Source organism: Camelina sativa, chromosome 10, assembly GCF_000633955.1.
Source record: "Camelina sativa cultivar DH55 chromosome 10, Cs, whole genome shotgun sequence".
Taxonomy (NCBI): Eukaryota; Viridiplantae; Streptophyta; class Magnoliopsida; order Brassicales; family Brassicaceae; genus Camelina; species Camelina sativa.
Genome location: NC_025694.1, coordinates 1678117 through 1694224, shown reverse-complemented (window position 1 = coordinate 1694224; position 16108 = coordinate 1678117). Strand labels below are relative to the sequence as shown.

At 35.9% G+C, this 16108-nt stretch overlaps 4 protein-coding genes and 1 long non-coding RNA gene across 5 annotated transcripts; 2 read left to right on the top strand and 3 right to left on the bottom strand.

Moving 5' to 3' along the window:
- Positions 313–1715, bottom strand: LOC104716457. Its single transcript, XR_756053.2, has 2 exons — positions 1504–1715; positions 313–886 (listed from the first exon to the last, which is right to left on the bottom strand). It is a non-coding gene; the product is annotated as an uncharacterized LOC104716457 (long non-coding RNA).
- On the top strand, positions 2302–4412 carry LOC104716456. The gene is made up of 5 exons (XM_010433834.2): positions 2302–2507; positions 2737–3034; positions 3116–3411; positions 3505–3680; positions 3757–4412. The coding sequence occupies exons 1-5, from the start codon at positions 2407–2409 to the stop codon at positions 4356–4358; spliced, it is 1473 nt and encodes a 490-aa protein (XP_010432136.1). The 5' UTR covers positions 2302–2406; the 3' UTR covers positions 4359–4412.
- On the bottom strand, positions 4493–6323 carry LOC104716455 (NEDD8-conjugating enzyme Ubc12). The gene is made up of 6 exons (XM_010433833.2): positions 6180–6323; positions 5501–5644; positions 5305–5413; positions 5130–5208; positions 4940–5056; positions 4493–4852 (listed from the first exon to the last, which is right to left on the bottom strand). Exons 2-6 carry the CDS (start codon positions 5610–5612, stop codon positions 4715–4717), a joined length of 555 nt encoding a protein of 184 aa, XP_010432135.1. The 5' UTR covers positions 5613–5644; positions 6180–6323; the 3' UTR covers positions 4493–4714.
- On the top strand, positions 7428–8706 carry LOC104716454 (heterodimeric geranylgeranyl pyrophosphate synthase large subunit 1, chloroplastic; the record flags this gene model as incomplete). The annotated part of the gene is given in 1 exon segment (XM_010433832.2): positions 7428–8706. A coding segment is annotated over 1 exon segment (1014 nt), but the record flags the coding sequence as incomplete, so codon positions are not given.
- LOC104716453 (UPF0725 protein At4g29550-like) lies at positions 12253–14143 on the bottom strand. Its single transcript, XM_019230832.1, has 7 exons — positions 14058–14143; positions 13689–13940; positions 13550–13594; positions 13295–13469; positions 13021–13148; positions 12843–12929; positions 12253–12734 (listed from the first exon to the last, which is right to left on the bottom strand). The coding sequence occupies exons 1-7, from the start codon at positions 14118–14120 to the stop codon at positions 12516–12518; spliced, it is 969 nt and encodes a 322-aa protein (XP_019086377.1). The 5' UTR covers positions 14121–14143; the 3' UTR covers positions 12253–12515.

Here is a 16108-nt window from a genome sequence, read left to right as displayed (position 1 = left end):
GGGGGGGGGGGGGGGGGGGGGGGGTACACAGTTTCTAAAGCTTGGATTTACTTCAAAAGTCTAAATGGTTTTTACTGTTTATATATTAATCGTAGTACAAAAGTTTCGAGCAACTTTAAAGTTTGTTTTCAAAGTTTGGATTGGTTCTGATTAGTGATTATTATGGTTCTTTAACATAATAATTTCTCTCATCAAACTTGTTTTCCACCATTTAATTTTATATTACTCTTTTTTTGTATTTTTATTATTTATTGTTACAAATTTTGTTAAAAATCAAGCTAACAACTAATTATATTTCTCTTGTGTGGATAATTTTCGTTTGATGCGCGATATCATTTCATCTTACAATATACACCCACCGGCTCACCGGCTCACCCTACACATTCATCTATACCATCCGCATTTTCACACCCTATATATTATCACGAATCACGACATACCCCTATATACATTTATCTCATCTATACACACCTATACCCTAAACATTCATCTATGGCATCCACATGCACATCATAATAATATCTCATCTATATATAATACACCCTATATACATTTATCTCATCTATACACACTCACCCACACCCTAAACATTCATCTATACCGTCAACATCCACATGCACACCCTATCATTCATCTATACCTCCACATCCAACACATTCATCTATACAACAAAGTACATATACACATATTTTACAAATACATACGTCACACACACTTCACATCTCTTGCAAGCAATCGTCACACATCATACTCTCAATCAAAGTATGGCATTCCCAAAGACTCTGTCATTACACCGCCTGGACCTTCAAACAATTTGAATGTGAGTGAGTGGATCACCTTCCCATTTTACACACTCCATTCGAGTTAGCGTGTTCTTCTTCGTAAACTGCAAAATCAGCCGAATAATTAATTACCCTTTAAGAAATTCGGTAACTTACATGCATTGTGTTTATTAATCCAGAAATACACTTATGCCAAAATAAAAGTAAATAGATTTCAGACTGTATAACGCCCTTTAAAAAAAGAATTCATAAACTGCAAAATCAGCCGAATAATTAATTACCCTTTAAAAATTTCAGTAACTTACATGTTCATTATTGTGTTTATTAATCCAGAAATACACTTGTGCGAAAATAAAAGGAAATAGATTTCAGACTTGTACAACTCCATTATTGTGTTTACATGAAGTCGAAAAATTATATTTTTTTTCACATAAAAATTTTAAGAGTCTCTAACAAAAGAAACGACCCACGAGAGATTAACTAAAAAAGCAAACAAAACAGAGTTTTAGAATTCAATTTATAACTTCTTTGTTATCATTCCCCCAACACATGCAAATTACTGAAGCACGACAACACTATGAGTTCTAATGAGTATTTTGTTATGTCCTAAATATATATCTCAAATTTTCCTTTTTTCAAACTCCGTAAAAAAATAAATGGAAAATTATGAGAACATTGTAGTTTAAGCAAAGAAAACAAAGAATCAGACCAAAAACGTTACCTTACAGGGTGAGATGTCTCTTATATATGGCTCGGTGAATGAGAAAATCAGGGATAAGCTTGAGAGTAGTAAAGCAGAACAGATCATCACAAGAAGAAAACAGAGAGTGTTGTTGGAACATTTGAATAGAGGAGTAAGTAAGAAGATTTTTTTGTTATGTCTGAATGTTGGAACATTTGAATAGAGGAGTAAGTAAGAAGATTTTTTTGTTATGTCTGAAAGAAGGGATAGGAGAGGTGTATATATAGAGATTTCTATCTAACGGTCAAATAAGTTACCGTTTTGAGTGAAAGAATCAAATAATTAAAAAAAAATAGAGATTACCGTTCGGCAATTATTCAAAATATATACGTGCAGATAAGTTACCGTTTGGGTGATTAAGAATTTTTTTTTTAAAAAACAACAAAGTTACTGTTCCGTAACGTTCAAAATTTTCACTTTTTACATAACGTTCCGATTGACGTCACTGGTGACGACATAAACACGTACTGTGGAGATCCGGTTATAGAAAAATTGAAATCAGGTGAAACAATCCGTATAGCACTTATGTGTGAACCGTTTTAATAAAAGAGTAACGTAACCATAGCGCTTTATTTACCCTGTAACTGTAACGATCCACCCAAAAAGCTAACGATTCGTGCCCAATGATCTTTTTACTACATCATTACAATTTAATGTAGATTCCTTAATTAAAAGTTTAAAACTAATTGGCCACTTGACTTATCCAAATAACATGACGTCAAGAATGAAAACATTATCTAAAAACAAAACTGTCATTAATAAAATAATATCCGGCGGTTCTTCAATCGTATTCTTTCTCGTACGTACGATTGCTTATTTTAGATCCGATATTAAAGAAACCAACTAACCAAACTCCGGCTCCGGTTAATCGGGAAAGTTTTGATGGGTCGTGCTCGACCTCATTCCAGTTTCTTCTCCGTCGCTTTTAATTCTCTCCGGTGTCTTCTCCCTCGCCATCACCGTACTAACAACATGAAGATAAAGTAAGTTCCCTTTTGACTTTTTGCTTTTTCGGTTTTATCTTCTATTCGATTTAGAATTTAGGGGTTTTTTTAGATAGTCTCGTAGATCTGTTTTAATCGGTTTCGTTTGATTTCTTTTTCTTGATGGTGTTGTGTTTGTGTTTTGTAATCACGAGAAGATGTTTTTAACTGTACTGTTTCATTGTCTCTATGGTACTGAATCTTTATTATGTCTCTGTTTCTTGAACAGAACAGGAACGTTTTTGGGTGTTTCGATATCACTGATTCTCATAAACTTAGCTGCGATCATGGAACGAGCAGACGAGAATCTGTTGCCATCGGTTTATAAAGAAGTGAGTGAAGCATTTAACGCAGGACCATCAGATTTAGGCTACTTAACATTCATAAGAAACTTTGTTCAAGGACTTGCTTCGCCATTAGCTGGAGTTCTTGTCATTACCTATGATCGTCCCATTGTTCTTGCAATAGGTACTTTCTGTTGGGCTTTATCAACTGCTGCAGTTGGAGCCAGCAACTACTTCGTTCAGGTATTTTTCATCTGTTTATTCTATATGATATTTTCAAGTTGTTTAGAAGGTTTTTGAATTGATCTTCTTGTGATTATTTAGGTTGCGATGTGGAGAGCAGTGAATGGGTTTGGATTGGCAATTGTTATACCAGCCCTTCAATCTTTCATCGCAGATAGTTATAAGGATGGTGCCAGAGGAGCTGGTTTTGGTTTGTTGAACCTCATTGGTACAATTGGTGGTATAGGAGGAGGTGTTGTAGCAACTGTTATGGCTGGTTCTCAGTTTTGGGGCATACCTGGATGGCGTTGCGCTTTCATCATGATGGCTACGCTTAGCGCCCTGATCGGGTTACTTGTCTTTCTCTTCGTTGTTGACCCGAGAAAGAATGCTGATCGGTAATGTGATCTCAACATTGTCATCTAATTTGTCAGACAAAAGGACTAAAGGCTGATGAGTGAGTTTCTATTTTTTGCTTGTAATTATTGTAGAGAGGAACTAATGGTTCGTAAGACAAATTCAACAACCTCGGTTTGGAATGATTCATGGGCAGCTGCAAAATCAGTCGTTAAAGTACGTACATTTCAGATAATCGTCATCCAAGGAATTGTTGGTTCGTTTCCATGGACCGCAATGGTTTTTCTGACAATGTGGTTTGAGCTTATTGGTATAAATGGCAATTCCTACAAAAATCTTGAACATCCATCAGTGATCAAGAACTGAGATCTTGAATGTTTTTTTAGGTTTCGATCATAACCAGACCGCGGCTTTGCTCGGGGTATTTGCAACGGGAGGAGCGATAGGAACGTTAATGGGAGGGATAGTGGCGGATAAAATGGCACGGATATATCCAAATTCTGGAAGAGTGATGTGTGCACAGTTCAGTGCATTCATGGGAATTCCATTCTCAATTATTCTTCTGAAAGTAATCCCACAAACCACACGCAGCTACTCAATCTTCTCAGTAACTCTCTTCTTGATGGGTCTTACCATAACTTGGTGCGGATCAGCAGTTAACGCACCCATGTTTGCTGAAGTTGTTCCTCCTAAGTACCGTACAATGATCTACGCATTTGACCGTGCTTTCGAAGGGTCATTCTCATCTTTTGCTGCCCCTTTGGTTGGGATTTTGTCTGAGAAGATGTTTGGGTACGACGCAAGAGGTATTGATCCTTTGAAAGGTTCCTCTGTTCGTGAGGCTGATGCGCTTTCAAAGGGGCTTTTGTCGATGATGGCTGTTCCATTTGGACTATGTTGTCTCTGTTACACTCCGTTGCATTTTGTTTTTCAAAAAGATAGGGAAAACGCGAAAACCGCAAACTCTAAAGAAACTGAAATGATCTGAGAGACATGAGCTCGTGTTGTGATTCTTTTAATACCACAAACGATTTTGATAGCATTTTGTAAACCAGAGGTAAAACCACAAAAATCAGACACTTCTTGCATGAAATCAAACCAAGAAATGACAAAGATCAAACATGTTATACAACCCAGATTTTTGACTTTCCAGTTCCTTTCAGTCTCCTTTATCAAATTCTCACGAACAAGATTTTGATCCAAGGAAAGGGTTTCTTTTACATGGAATGTAATTTTACAAGATCAAACAAACAAACGAGTAGTCCTTGAGAAGAAGCAATACAATGGCGGATAGAGAGTTTGGTTCTTATTTTTTTTTGCTTGAGAAGACGAACCAAAAGCTTGTTAGATACAGCGAGGGAAAAAGGTTTGACCGACATATCCACCGGTCATGGCCCTCCGAACATTGGTCTCAAACAGCTTCGGGTTATCCCTTAAAACTGCAGCTGCATCATGGTTCAAAGGATCTTCGGAATTGGGCTCCTGTGTGAAAACAAGCACTGAGTTCAGAAACCAGTATAGCAACACAAAACCTACTTTGATCTAACTGTTTGGCTAATAATAATATACCGTGAAAAGATGGAAGAGTCCATAGATAACAGTGTTTATGTTAAGAACCGGTTTCCAGTCTTCACGCAAGATGTTGAGGCAAACGTTTCCTTCCAAATCGATATTTGGATGATAAACCTTAACAAGAAAACACAAGCAATTCAGGAATAGAAGATGGAAACTATAAGGAATGTAAAAAGAAGGAGCATACCTTGGTTTTGCATTTGACTTTAGGAGCTTCATGCGGATACACAGGAGAGACTTGGAATGTGAACACAAACGTACCATTTCTGTTTTAATAGGCAAGAGAAAGAACGAAACGAATGAGTTAGCGACCAAGTTTTTAAAGTGTGATCATGAGATGTAAAAAAAAAGGTAAACTTAACTGGTAGTAACCATCATCAGGTTTAATGGACACTTCAAAGTTCATCAAATCATCTTTGCCATTAGGAAAAGATATCGTACAAGAGCTCGGAAGGTTCAACTCCGATATATCTGCACCCAAAAGATTGAAACTTGAAGAAGAATAGACTAAATGCAAGAAAACAGTAGTGAAACAAAAGGAAAGATCAATATAAACACCTTTGTGAAGACGAAGTTCGCCAGCAGATTGCTTCTTGACAGAAGCACCACCTCTAGTAGCATTTTGAGCTTGTTCTCTTTGCTTTTCCTTTACCTTGAATAACCCAATCATTGCTTCTGACCTCTCTTACGAAACTCACAGAGCTGTGACAAAATCAAAGAATGAATGATTGATTCTATGGTCAAGTCAGATTAAAGATTTGAAATTTAGGATTCTAAATTCATCACTTGTAAAAAAGAAATTAACAAAGATGTTATAAAAATCTCTCCTTGTGATATAGTGAACACAACTGCAACTATAAAGCAGAGCAATCACAATCTCAAACTACACATCGCAATAATTGAAGCCCAAATCCGAAGATCCCTAAAACAAAGCTCTCTCTCACAAAAATCTCAGAAATGAAAAAAAAAAAGACGCGTTTTCAAGAAAAAGCTAGTTAATCTACTAACAGGTTCCAAGATCGGAGAGTTTCAATCAGAATCAGAATCGGAAAGCTAAAAGAAAACAAAAAACAAAGACTAGGTCGAAGAATCAAAAGCTAAACACCAAAGACAATCAATCAAACAAAAGGGAACAAAATAAGAAAAATGGAGGAAGAAGAAGAAGAAGAAGAAGAAGAAGAAGAAGAAGAAGAAGAAGAAGAAGAAGAAGAAGAAGAAGAAGAAGAAAGAAGCTTACAAAGTTGCTAATTCCGGTAGATGAAACACGAAAAAGGTCGAAACAAACTACAAAACGAATCAAAGAGTTTTTCTCCCAGGCACCGGATTGTCGTCTCCGGAAGCTAAACGACGAAGAAAACACAAAGAGAAAATGCTGTAAATGAGAAACACAAATCGTAGCTTTTTCTCGACGCTGAATCAGAGAGAGAGACTCGTCGTCATTGTTTGCTGTGTTCTCATCTCGGCCCATTAAAAGCCCATGAGGCCCGTCCGTAATCAATACAATAAATTTTTTGGTAGTTTGCGTGCTCTTTAATTAAATACGTTAAGCCGAACAAGCAGAGATGTGTCAGATATCAAACGTCAGAACCCTCCATTAGGGACTTTGTCTTTTTTTTTGACCCGTATGCATTTTTCATACCATTTTTACTATTTTCGTGTAAAACCAACAAAGAATTAAAGATGAACCTGTTTAGGTGGGAGATGTTTTGTTTCTTCTTTGTGGACTTTTATTAGGTCTCTAATAAAGATCCTATGTTTTAAACGTTTTTTCTAAAATAGGATATTTAATGTTGATACATTAACTTTTTTTTTTTTTTTGAATCGATTTAGTGATAGATAATCCACTAAGTAAAAAAATAAATAAAGATAAAAATGTTTGAAATGATTAGAAAAAAAAATCAGTATATAGTTAATAATCACTGTAATTGTTAGGTATGTGATCATCTCAATCCAATATGAAATTATGAATTAATGATTTTGAGATTTTACCAAATATTGGCAAAGAAATAGAAAAAATCTACAAAAACTGACAACAGGTCATCAATTTTTTTTTTCCTTTCAACAACAATGCATTTTATTTCTACACAAGTAATTATTAACAATCTAAGCCAGAAAATTTTCTAATTATTATTATAAAAATGTTTTTTTGTGGACTTGAAAAAAAAAACTAGAAAAAAGTGAAAACATCGTCATCTCCACCACCACTAAGAAAAGCCCATTCCGTCACACACAACCCTATCTGTTTACTTGTAGCTAGCTTCTCACTAATGGCCAATCCAATTCTCTATTGATTTGATTTTGACTCCACCAAACAAAAAAAAAATTAATATATATTTATAAAGAAAAAAACAATCTCAAATCATAGATTTCAGAAATCGCCATGGCTTCAGTGACTCTAGGTTCATGGGTTGTTGTTCACCACAATCATCTCTCTTCTTCCTCCTCAATCGTCACCAAACCCAGATCCAGATCTTCTCTCATGACTCTTACTAAACCCATCTCACTCCGTTCAAAACGCACCGTTTCATCAATCGTTGCCTCATCCGTCGTTACGAAAGAAGACAACCGAAGCTCATCCTCGTCATCATCACCGTCATCTTCTTCCTTCGATTTCATGTCTTACATCATCACCAAAGCCGAATCTGTCAACAAAGCTTTGGATTCATCTGTTCCTCTCCGTGAGCCACTCAAGATCCACGAAGCCATGCGTTACTCTCTCCTCGCCGGTGGCAAAAGAGTCAGACCTGTCCTCTGCATCGCCGCTTGTGAGCTCGTCGGCGGCGATGAATCCGTCGCTATGCCTGCCGCTTGCGCCGTCGAGATGATCCACACCATGTCGTTGATCCACGACGATCTCCCTTGTATGGATAACGACGATCTCCGCCGTGGTAAGCCCACCAACCACAAAGTGTACGGAGAGGACGTCGCTGTGTTAGCCGGAGACGCGCTTCTCTCGTTCGCTTTCGAGCATTTAGCGTCGGCTACGAGTTCCGAAGTTTCTCCCGTGAGAGTGGTCAGAGCCGTTGGGGAATTGGCCAAAGCTATCGGAACGGAAGGGTTGGTGGCGGGTCAAGTCGTGGACATTAGTAGCGAAGGGTTAGATCTAAACGACGTCGGTTTAGAGCATTTGGAGTTTATCCATTTGCATAAAACGGCGGCGTTGCTTGAAGCCTCTGCGGTTTTGGGAGCTATCGTAGGTGGAGGAAGTGACGATGAGATCGAGAGGCTGAGGAAGTTTGCGAGGTGTATCGGTCTTTTGTTTCAGGTGATTGATGACATATTGGATTTGACCAAGTCGTCGAAAGAACTTGGGAAAACTGCAGGGAAAGATTTGATTGCGGATAAGTTGACGTACCCTAAGATTATGGGATTGGAGAAATCCAGAGAGTTTGCTGAGAAGTTGAATAGAGAGGCTCGTGATCAGCTTTTAGGGTTTGATTCTGATAAGGTTGCTCCTTTGTTGGCTTTGGCTAATTACATTGCTAATAGACAGAACTGACTTGTGTTCATGTTGTTGTTGTTGTTTGACTCCCCTTTGTCGGGAATCATCATAGATTGAAATTTGTAGAATTATCGGAGAGAAGGTAAAAAAAATCAGATTCTAGAGTTTGTTAATGCTTTCATCATTGTCGGTGTAATTTTTATGTTTCCCATGTTATACTCGAAAAAAAAAAAAATGGATGAAATATAAAAGAAAAAAAAAGAGATTTCATGTGTCTGTAACAGAGCCTCTCTGGTCGGATCTGTTAAGTCCTTTTTGAATATGATTGAACCTCTCTCTCTCTTCTTTTTTAGCTCTTGTTTTGTTAAATGTTCGAATTTCATGATGAACTCTGTGTTTTGGTACAGAACAGTGATTGAATTGTAGAAATCTCGGACAGGTTTGTTCTAGCGTTTGTTGGTGGAATCGTCTCTATGTTTTCACTTGTACAAAAGAATTGCATAATAAGCTCTGAACCATAGGTTTTTTAGTACAGAACACTGATGAGATTTTTCACAGATTTGCTGGTTGATTCTTGTCTTCAGATTAGATCTTGAAGGTACATCCAAATAATACGGTGTTAAGGTTAACTAATCAAGTCAACGATTAAAATGACTTAAGATAAAAGTAATAAAAAAAAGCCCATGAAAGACTTTTAGGCAATTATTAGACCGACACGAATATAAATGATGAATTAATAATTAATTAAACGGGCTAAGTTCGTGTATTAGTTCCAAAGTTAAAAGCCCAATCGAAATATTGAGTTCAAAAAGCCATTTTATACTATTAACAGTGCTCCGATGGAGGGGAGAGAGAACTGGAATTTGGAAGACGAAAAACAAACTAAACTCAAACGACAACGTTTTCAGACGTTCATTGGCTTAGGCTAGCTCATTTTGTTCAAAATAGTTTAAATCCATCCATTTTTGTGGTCTCTATAACCTTGCCAAATTGGTGGAACAAACATTTCGTGGGGGCCAAGGCCAAATATTTTAGAGGCAACGAGGAGGGGAGGTCTTAGTTGTCAGGTAATAAACGATATTTTAGTGGCGAAATTGATATTTTAGTGGGTTATTGTGTAGAAGAGAATCAATTATTGTGTAGAAGAGAATCAATTATTGTGTGGCAAGATTGATATTTTAGTGGGTAATTAATGAACTATATAACATAAATTAAGCTTGCGGAGAAAGAACAAGGTGTGAATACCATAAGGATTAGAGCCATGGGTAAAATTGTGAGGACCATCACAACGAAAATCTTTGACAACAAATGCATGAGAGAAGACAAACATTTTAAGTAGACAATTTTCAAAAGTTTGTGAAGGAAAAAAACTCGTAAAAAAGACGATAACAAATAAATGAAAACTAATTTTTGTTTGGATTTCCAAATCCTTTAAAATCATAGAACAAATAACCCTCTCTAATTTGGTGAAACAAAACATAATACTAACCATCTCCTAAATTTGGGCCACCAAGAAATGAACGCGGTCATAAACAAATTGAAACAAAACATTATCAGAAAGAAATTATAATAAATGACTTGAATAAATAAAAATATAATATATAAAACGTGCAGATAGAGGAAGGACGTTTTGGAGTGATTTTCCCCTTGATGACGAGAAGCCTAAGAACGCTATCGCGCATTTTGAAGGTGAAGCTAGAGATTTCGCAGCATTTGTAGACAAGCCCGGTGATGGTAAGGTATTCCCCTGTGAGATGAGTCGTGTTAGTTTTCCTTTGGTGCTTCGGCGAAGACGGACACACCTTTGTTCACCGCATCAAGGGAAACCTTCACGCCATCTGTTGGAGCGCCATCAAGGGAAACAATATTTTAGTGACAAGATAGATATTTTATGTTTATTCAGTTGTCAGGTAACCCACTAAAATATGTTTATTAACTGACAATTGAATCCTCCTTCCTCCATATAAAATCATACGAAAACTGCCTCACAAAGTTAGGAGGTGAGGAAACTGCAATTACCCATGCAATACATAGATAACATTTATTTTTAATTTTTTATGTATAGATTATTTTTTTGACTATGATAAAATCATCTATATATATATATATAAATTATTTTATTGTTTGATACATTGAATATAGTTTACATTAAATTCTATATAAATATAAGTTGTAGATGTGATTGTCTATATATGGCAGCAAATTAGTTATTTTTTAGTTCTTCAAAATGTTGATAAGATATTAACAAAAAATAAGCAAAACATATGTAAAATATGAACAAAACATAAGTAAAATATTTTTATGTATGTGTTTTTATAACAAATAAAATAGACTCTCATGTATCATACCATCTATTTTTTATTGGCACATTAGCATTTTGTTAGTTTATTAAAAATATCCTTTCATATAAAAATTTATTACAAATTCTCAATTTTCATGTTGTTTTTTTTATTTTACTTTCAAATATCTAATACATTATATAATACCCTATTAATACAAATACAAGATAAAGAAATATGAAATAAGAAGAATTAATAACAAACAAAATATTATGGATTTTAAAATAAAAAGCGTAAACACATTTTCAAACTAAATACATAACCTAACTAAAAAGACTTAATCTATTTGGGAGAGCTAAAACTCACAATTATATTAACCGATTTATTTTAGACATTTCAAAGTAATTGTGTTCGATTAACTGGCTAATTAGTGCATGTAAATAGTCTCAATCGTCCCATCCAAACTCTTAAGCCAATATCTTGGAGACAGACAGGTTATGCTTGTTTGGAGACAGACAGGTTATGCTTGTTTGGAGAATTGCTCATCACCCTTCTGCTGTTCTGCAAGACCTTCGCACGACCGTCGGAAAGACACAACTGGATCTGATATGATGATGATCTATGCACCTCCCATGAAGTCATCTTGCAAGTCCTTAAAAACATATCTCAAGGTGTAGTCAGTGGCGGCTCAAGGTTTTTAGGCCTTGGGCATTTTTTTTTTTGAATGAAAGACCAATTTTTTTTTAACCTCTGTTATATGTTAAAAAAAATGTGGATTTCATTTTAAAAATATATAAACACTTGATAAGATTATAAAAATTTATTTTCATTGTTGGAGTCAGTTGAGATAATTATAGAAGATAAATAGTCTTTTTTGTTATTGATTCGTAAAAATAAATCGTTAAAACATATTTTAATGAATTATTTTTGTGTTACAAATTTTGTTTTTGCCTCTTTTATCTTACATTATTTTTTGTGCTCAATTATGTTGCATTATTTTTTTTTGTACCCAGTTATCATGCATTATTTATTTTTTTGTGCTTTTTAATCTTACATTATTTGTCTCCTTAATTTATGAACCCGGGGCGGTCGCACCCCTCCCCCTATCTATGCCGGCACTGGGTGTAGTTCTCCAGCACCCGCGCGATGATATGTTGTCCACCAGGTTCTTCCATTGTGCAAACAAACCATAGGGTATGAGTTGGCCAGTCGTTTAAGCCCTTTCACAGTTAATGACATAAGATTTGAAGATGCGACTTTACACTGAACAGCAACACGGACGACAGGGGAAACAGAGAAATTGGTTGCCCGAATGGCGAATGGTGTGAGCATCAACTTCCTTTTCATTTGTGAGAGAGTCGCATGCTTGGTTATGAACTAATCTAATCCAACCACAGCGACAGTGTTACCATAAGGAACATCTTCCTCTTCCAAAGTCTCTTGTTGCTTCCCCATCCATATAACAGTAATTATTATTAAGCTCAAGTAAACACGAACACAAAACTCACATAAACTTAGTCAAAGACCACCACATGCTTACATTTGCTATACATTAAGATTATTATTAAGCACAAGTAAACACGAACGAACACAAAAACACACGTAACTCACATAAACTTATTCAAAGACCACCACATTCCATAATGTCTATGCCATAATGTCTTGAGAGACAAGACTAACACACATAAAAGTTATTCAAAGACCACGATACATAATATCTTGAAAGACAAAGAGACACTTAAACCACACAAACTTATTCAACGCTCTATCCATGGTACTTTCTTCAAAGAAAGACCTCAGAATACATAATGGGAAGATATGATACTTTGATTGATACATAATGGTGGACTTTTCACATCTTAAAACACTTGACTTCAAGCGACATATGATCTGGCGTTCCATCCATTGTTCTCCTTATGATAGCATTGTAGTTTTCACCGCCGCCACGGGTTTTGAAGGAAATGTAGAAGATTGCATTCTCGGCCTTGGCCTTCTTCTTCGGCTCCACATATTCTCTGGTTTGCACAATGATCTTTCTCAGCTCAAATGGTTGTGCCCACCTCAGTTCGTCCTGCAAAGACAACACCAAGAGAGATCATTAACCTAGTTACACGAGTTGGCCCATCTTAATTTGTTTGTTTATAGAGTCTTAAGTCCTTTTTTTTTTTTTTTGCCTCACCAGGAAACGGTCTAACGTGGTAAAGAATGCAAGTTCCGCATACAGATGAAGCCATTGCTTGTGTTCTTCCACGTCTGATTCTTTCATCTGCAACATCAACAACAATATATCACATGATCTTTGTGACCGACCATGATTATTTTAAGACTAAAAAAAAAGGGAGGGAGCTCTCTCTCACCTCGTAGTATTGGAGATTATCAGTGGCACCGTCAGGCACCCAATCGGAAATGTCACCTTTGAAGAAATCATCCACGGCAAGTCTGTCAAAGGCCGCACATAGGTCGCGTTCCACCTCCTCCTCCTCCTCTGAGAGGGTACAGTGGAAAATATTAAACGCACACACACACACACACACAAAAAACAAACCAAAATATATATATATATATATATATATATATATATATACGGAGAGAAGTTGGTTTGAGCAGCCAGCCAAATAACACAATTTTTACCTGGAGGCTTAAGCCTGCAGAGCGTTGTAATCATAGTCGAGCAACGTTTCTCCTCAACCTCATTATACAGAACCCTTGATTCGAGTTGGCTATTGGAATTGCGTAACAGGGAAGTAAATATTCCAGTATCCTTGTGGATACTCCCAGATCCACACAAATATTGGAAGTTTGTCCCCTACAAGGTCAAAAGGTTCACATAAAAGCACTACAACATATAGAAAGAAACCAATAATATAGTAGACAAGAGAGAGATACCTTTTGAAGATTGTAGCAATGAAGTCCAACTTTGCCAAGTAAGTGCTGATTGATTGATTGATTGAGAGAGTCAAAAATCAAAATCTGCGGAGGTTACTGATTACAAACAAGAGCCCAAAAAAAAACCAAAAAAAATTACCCGAGGTGTAATCTTCTCGTATATAGGATATCTTAGAGATTCCAATGGCGGGCCCGATGGTACGGGGAAGTCAGGAATGGTAAAAGGTTCTATGATGGGCGGCAGTGTATAATCAACATCATCAACATAATCATCATCATCGGAAGGGGGCAACCCCAGCAGCTTCCTCAGCTCACCCGGCGGTAAGAGAGATGGGTCAACGAAATAGGGCTTGCCTGTTATAGGGTTCACGCGATATGGGTCTCCTTCTTTCTTCAAAACCAAATAAAAAATAAAAAGAAAAAGGTATATATGACGTTCGTGTTTTAAAAAAAAAAAAATGCATAATCTTGAAACCGCGACTGATTGAGGAATCAGAAATCCAATTACATTAAACATGATGCCCGAAACCGAAATCCCATAAGGGCGAGGACACTCGAACACAGACGACATTCTTGGAAAATCTCTCTCACCAAAAACCTAATTAAAAAAAAAAAAAATTGGAGGATTAGATTCAAATTGAGATCCTAATAGCCCAACAACAGTAAACCGCAATTCTGAACATCTATCAAATTCACCATGCATGCTTTTGAGGACAGACAAAAATGCATAATATATCAACAGACACCCTAATTTATTTCCTCGCAGCCGTTATAAAAACTGAGTGATTCACCAAATCAGAGTGGGAATGATCAAACCTCTGAAACTAAAATCAAACTATCATGTGAAGATTCGACAAAAGAAAGAGATCCGATCAAGAATGAAACAACATACCACAATTCTGAACATCTATCAATTAACCATGCATGCTTTTGAGGACAGACAAAAATGCATAATATATCAACAGACACCCTAATTTATTTCGACGTAGCCGTTATAAAAACTGAGTGATTCACCAAATCAGAGTGGGAATGATCAAACCTCTGAAACTAAAATCAAACTATCATGTGAAGATTCGACAAAAGAAAGAGATCCGATCAAGAATGAAACAACATACCACAATTCTGAACATCTATCAATTAACCATGCATGCTTTTGAGGACAGACAAAAATGCATAATATATCAACAGACACCCTAATTTATTTCGACGTAGCCGTTATAAAAACTGAGTGATTCACCAAATCAGAGTGGGAATGATCAAACCTCTGAAACTAAAATCAAACTATCATGTGAAGATTCGACAAAAGAAAGAGATCCGATCAAGAATGAAACAACATACCACAATTCTGAACATCTATCAATTAACCATGCATGCTTTTGAGGACAGACAAAAATGCATAATATATCAACAGACACCCTAATTTATTTCGACGTAGCCGTTATAAAAACTGAGTGATTCACCAAATCAGAGTGGGAATGATCAAACCTCTGAAACTAAAATCAAACTATCATGTGAAGATTCGACAAAAGAAAGAGATCCGATCAAGAATGAAACAACATACCACAATTCTGAACATCTATCAATTAACCATGCATGCTTTTGAGGACAGACAAAAATGCATAATATATCAACAGACACCCTAATTTATTTCGACGTAGCCGTTATAAAAACTGAGTGATTCACCAAATCAGAGTGGGAATGATCAAACCTCTGAAACTAAAATCAAACTATCATGTGAAGATTCGACAAAAGAAAGAGATCCGATCAAGAATGAAACAACATACCACAATTCTGAACATCTATCAATTAACCATGCATGCTTTTGAGGACAGACAAAAATGCATAATATATCAACAGACACCCTAATTTATTTCGACGTAGCCGTTATAAAAACTGAGTGATTCACCAAATCAGAGTGGGAATGATCAAACCTCTGAAACTAAAATCAAACTATCATGTGAAGATTCGACAAANCCAAATACAACCGACAAAGTTATTGGGTTTTTTATTTAACTCATAAGACCCAAAATTAACTCTCTCTTTTTAACGCTTATCATCTCATTTATTGAAACCAGAAATAGAAAATAGAACAACAGGCCCAATGAAACCCAAAATGAATCCAACATGAGGAATACTTTCCTTGCAGTTTTTATTATTTTGAGTTTTTTGGGTGAAGTTTTATTTATTTAGTAAAAGCATATATTGTTTTTTATAATAATTTTAGATGTTTCTAAAAAAAAATGTTTAATATATATATATATGTATATACTATTTTTAATTTTGATATGGGGTTTATGAATATTAATTATAAAGCGTCAAACTAATTCATATATTTCCTAATCTATACTGATTTCATTTTTTGTCATTTCTTTAAAAAAAAAAATTGAAGCATGAGTGCGTATGTAGTACAGTATGTGAGTTACTTTAGAATTAGCCCAAAAGTAACTTCGATTCTCCGGTTTTTTTGTCCCATAGTCTAAACTCTAACTCCTTGCTCATTTCTAGGTTAAAACTAGCAAGATTCATCAGGATATCGAAAGAGTTATTATTACTTGATGC

Excerpts from the sequence above, each read along its gene's own strand:
- LOC104716456 (XM_010433834.2), top strand. The coding sequence starts at position 2,407 with ATGGGTCGTGCTCGACCTCATTCCAGTTTCTTCTCCGTCGCTTTTAAT. Across the intron at positions 3,412-3,504 it reads CCGAGAAAGAATGCTGATCG|AGAGGAACTAATGGTTCGTA; the intron begins GTAATGTGATCT and ends TAATTATTGTAG. Across the intron at positions 3,681-3,756 it reads AATGTGGTTTGAGCTTATTG|GTTTCGATCATAACCAGACC; the intron begins GTATAAATGGCA and ends ATGTTTTTTTAG.
- LOC104716455 (XM_010433833.2), bottom strand. The coding sequence starts at position 5,612 with ATGATTGGGTTATTCAAGGTAAAGGAAAAGCAAAGAGAACAAGCTCAA. Across the intron at positions 5,414-5,500 it reads CGAACTTCGTCTTCACAAAG|ATATATCGGAGTTGAACCTT; the intron begins GTGTTTATATTG and ends TTTTGGGTGCAG. Across the intron at positions 5,209-5,304 it reads CCTGATGATGGTTACTACCA|AAATGGTACGTTTGTGTTCA; the intron begins GTTAAGTTTACC and ends CTATTAAAACAG.
- LOC104716453 (XM_019230832.1), bottom strand. The coding sequence starts at position 14,120 with ATGTCGTCTGTGTTCGAGTGTCCTCGCCCTTATGGGATTTCGGTTTCG. Across the intron at positions 13,941-14,057 it reads TTTCGGGCATCATGTTTAAT|AAAGAAGGAGACCCATATCG; the intron begins GTAATTGGATTT and ends TTGGTTTTGAAG. Across the intron at positions 13,595-13,688 it reads ACGAGAAGATTACACCTCGG|CACTTACTTGGCAAAGTTGG; the intron begins GTAATTTTTTTT and ends TCAATCAATCAG.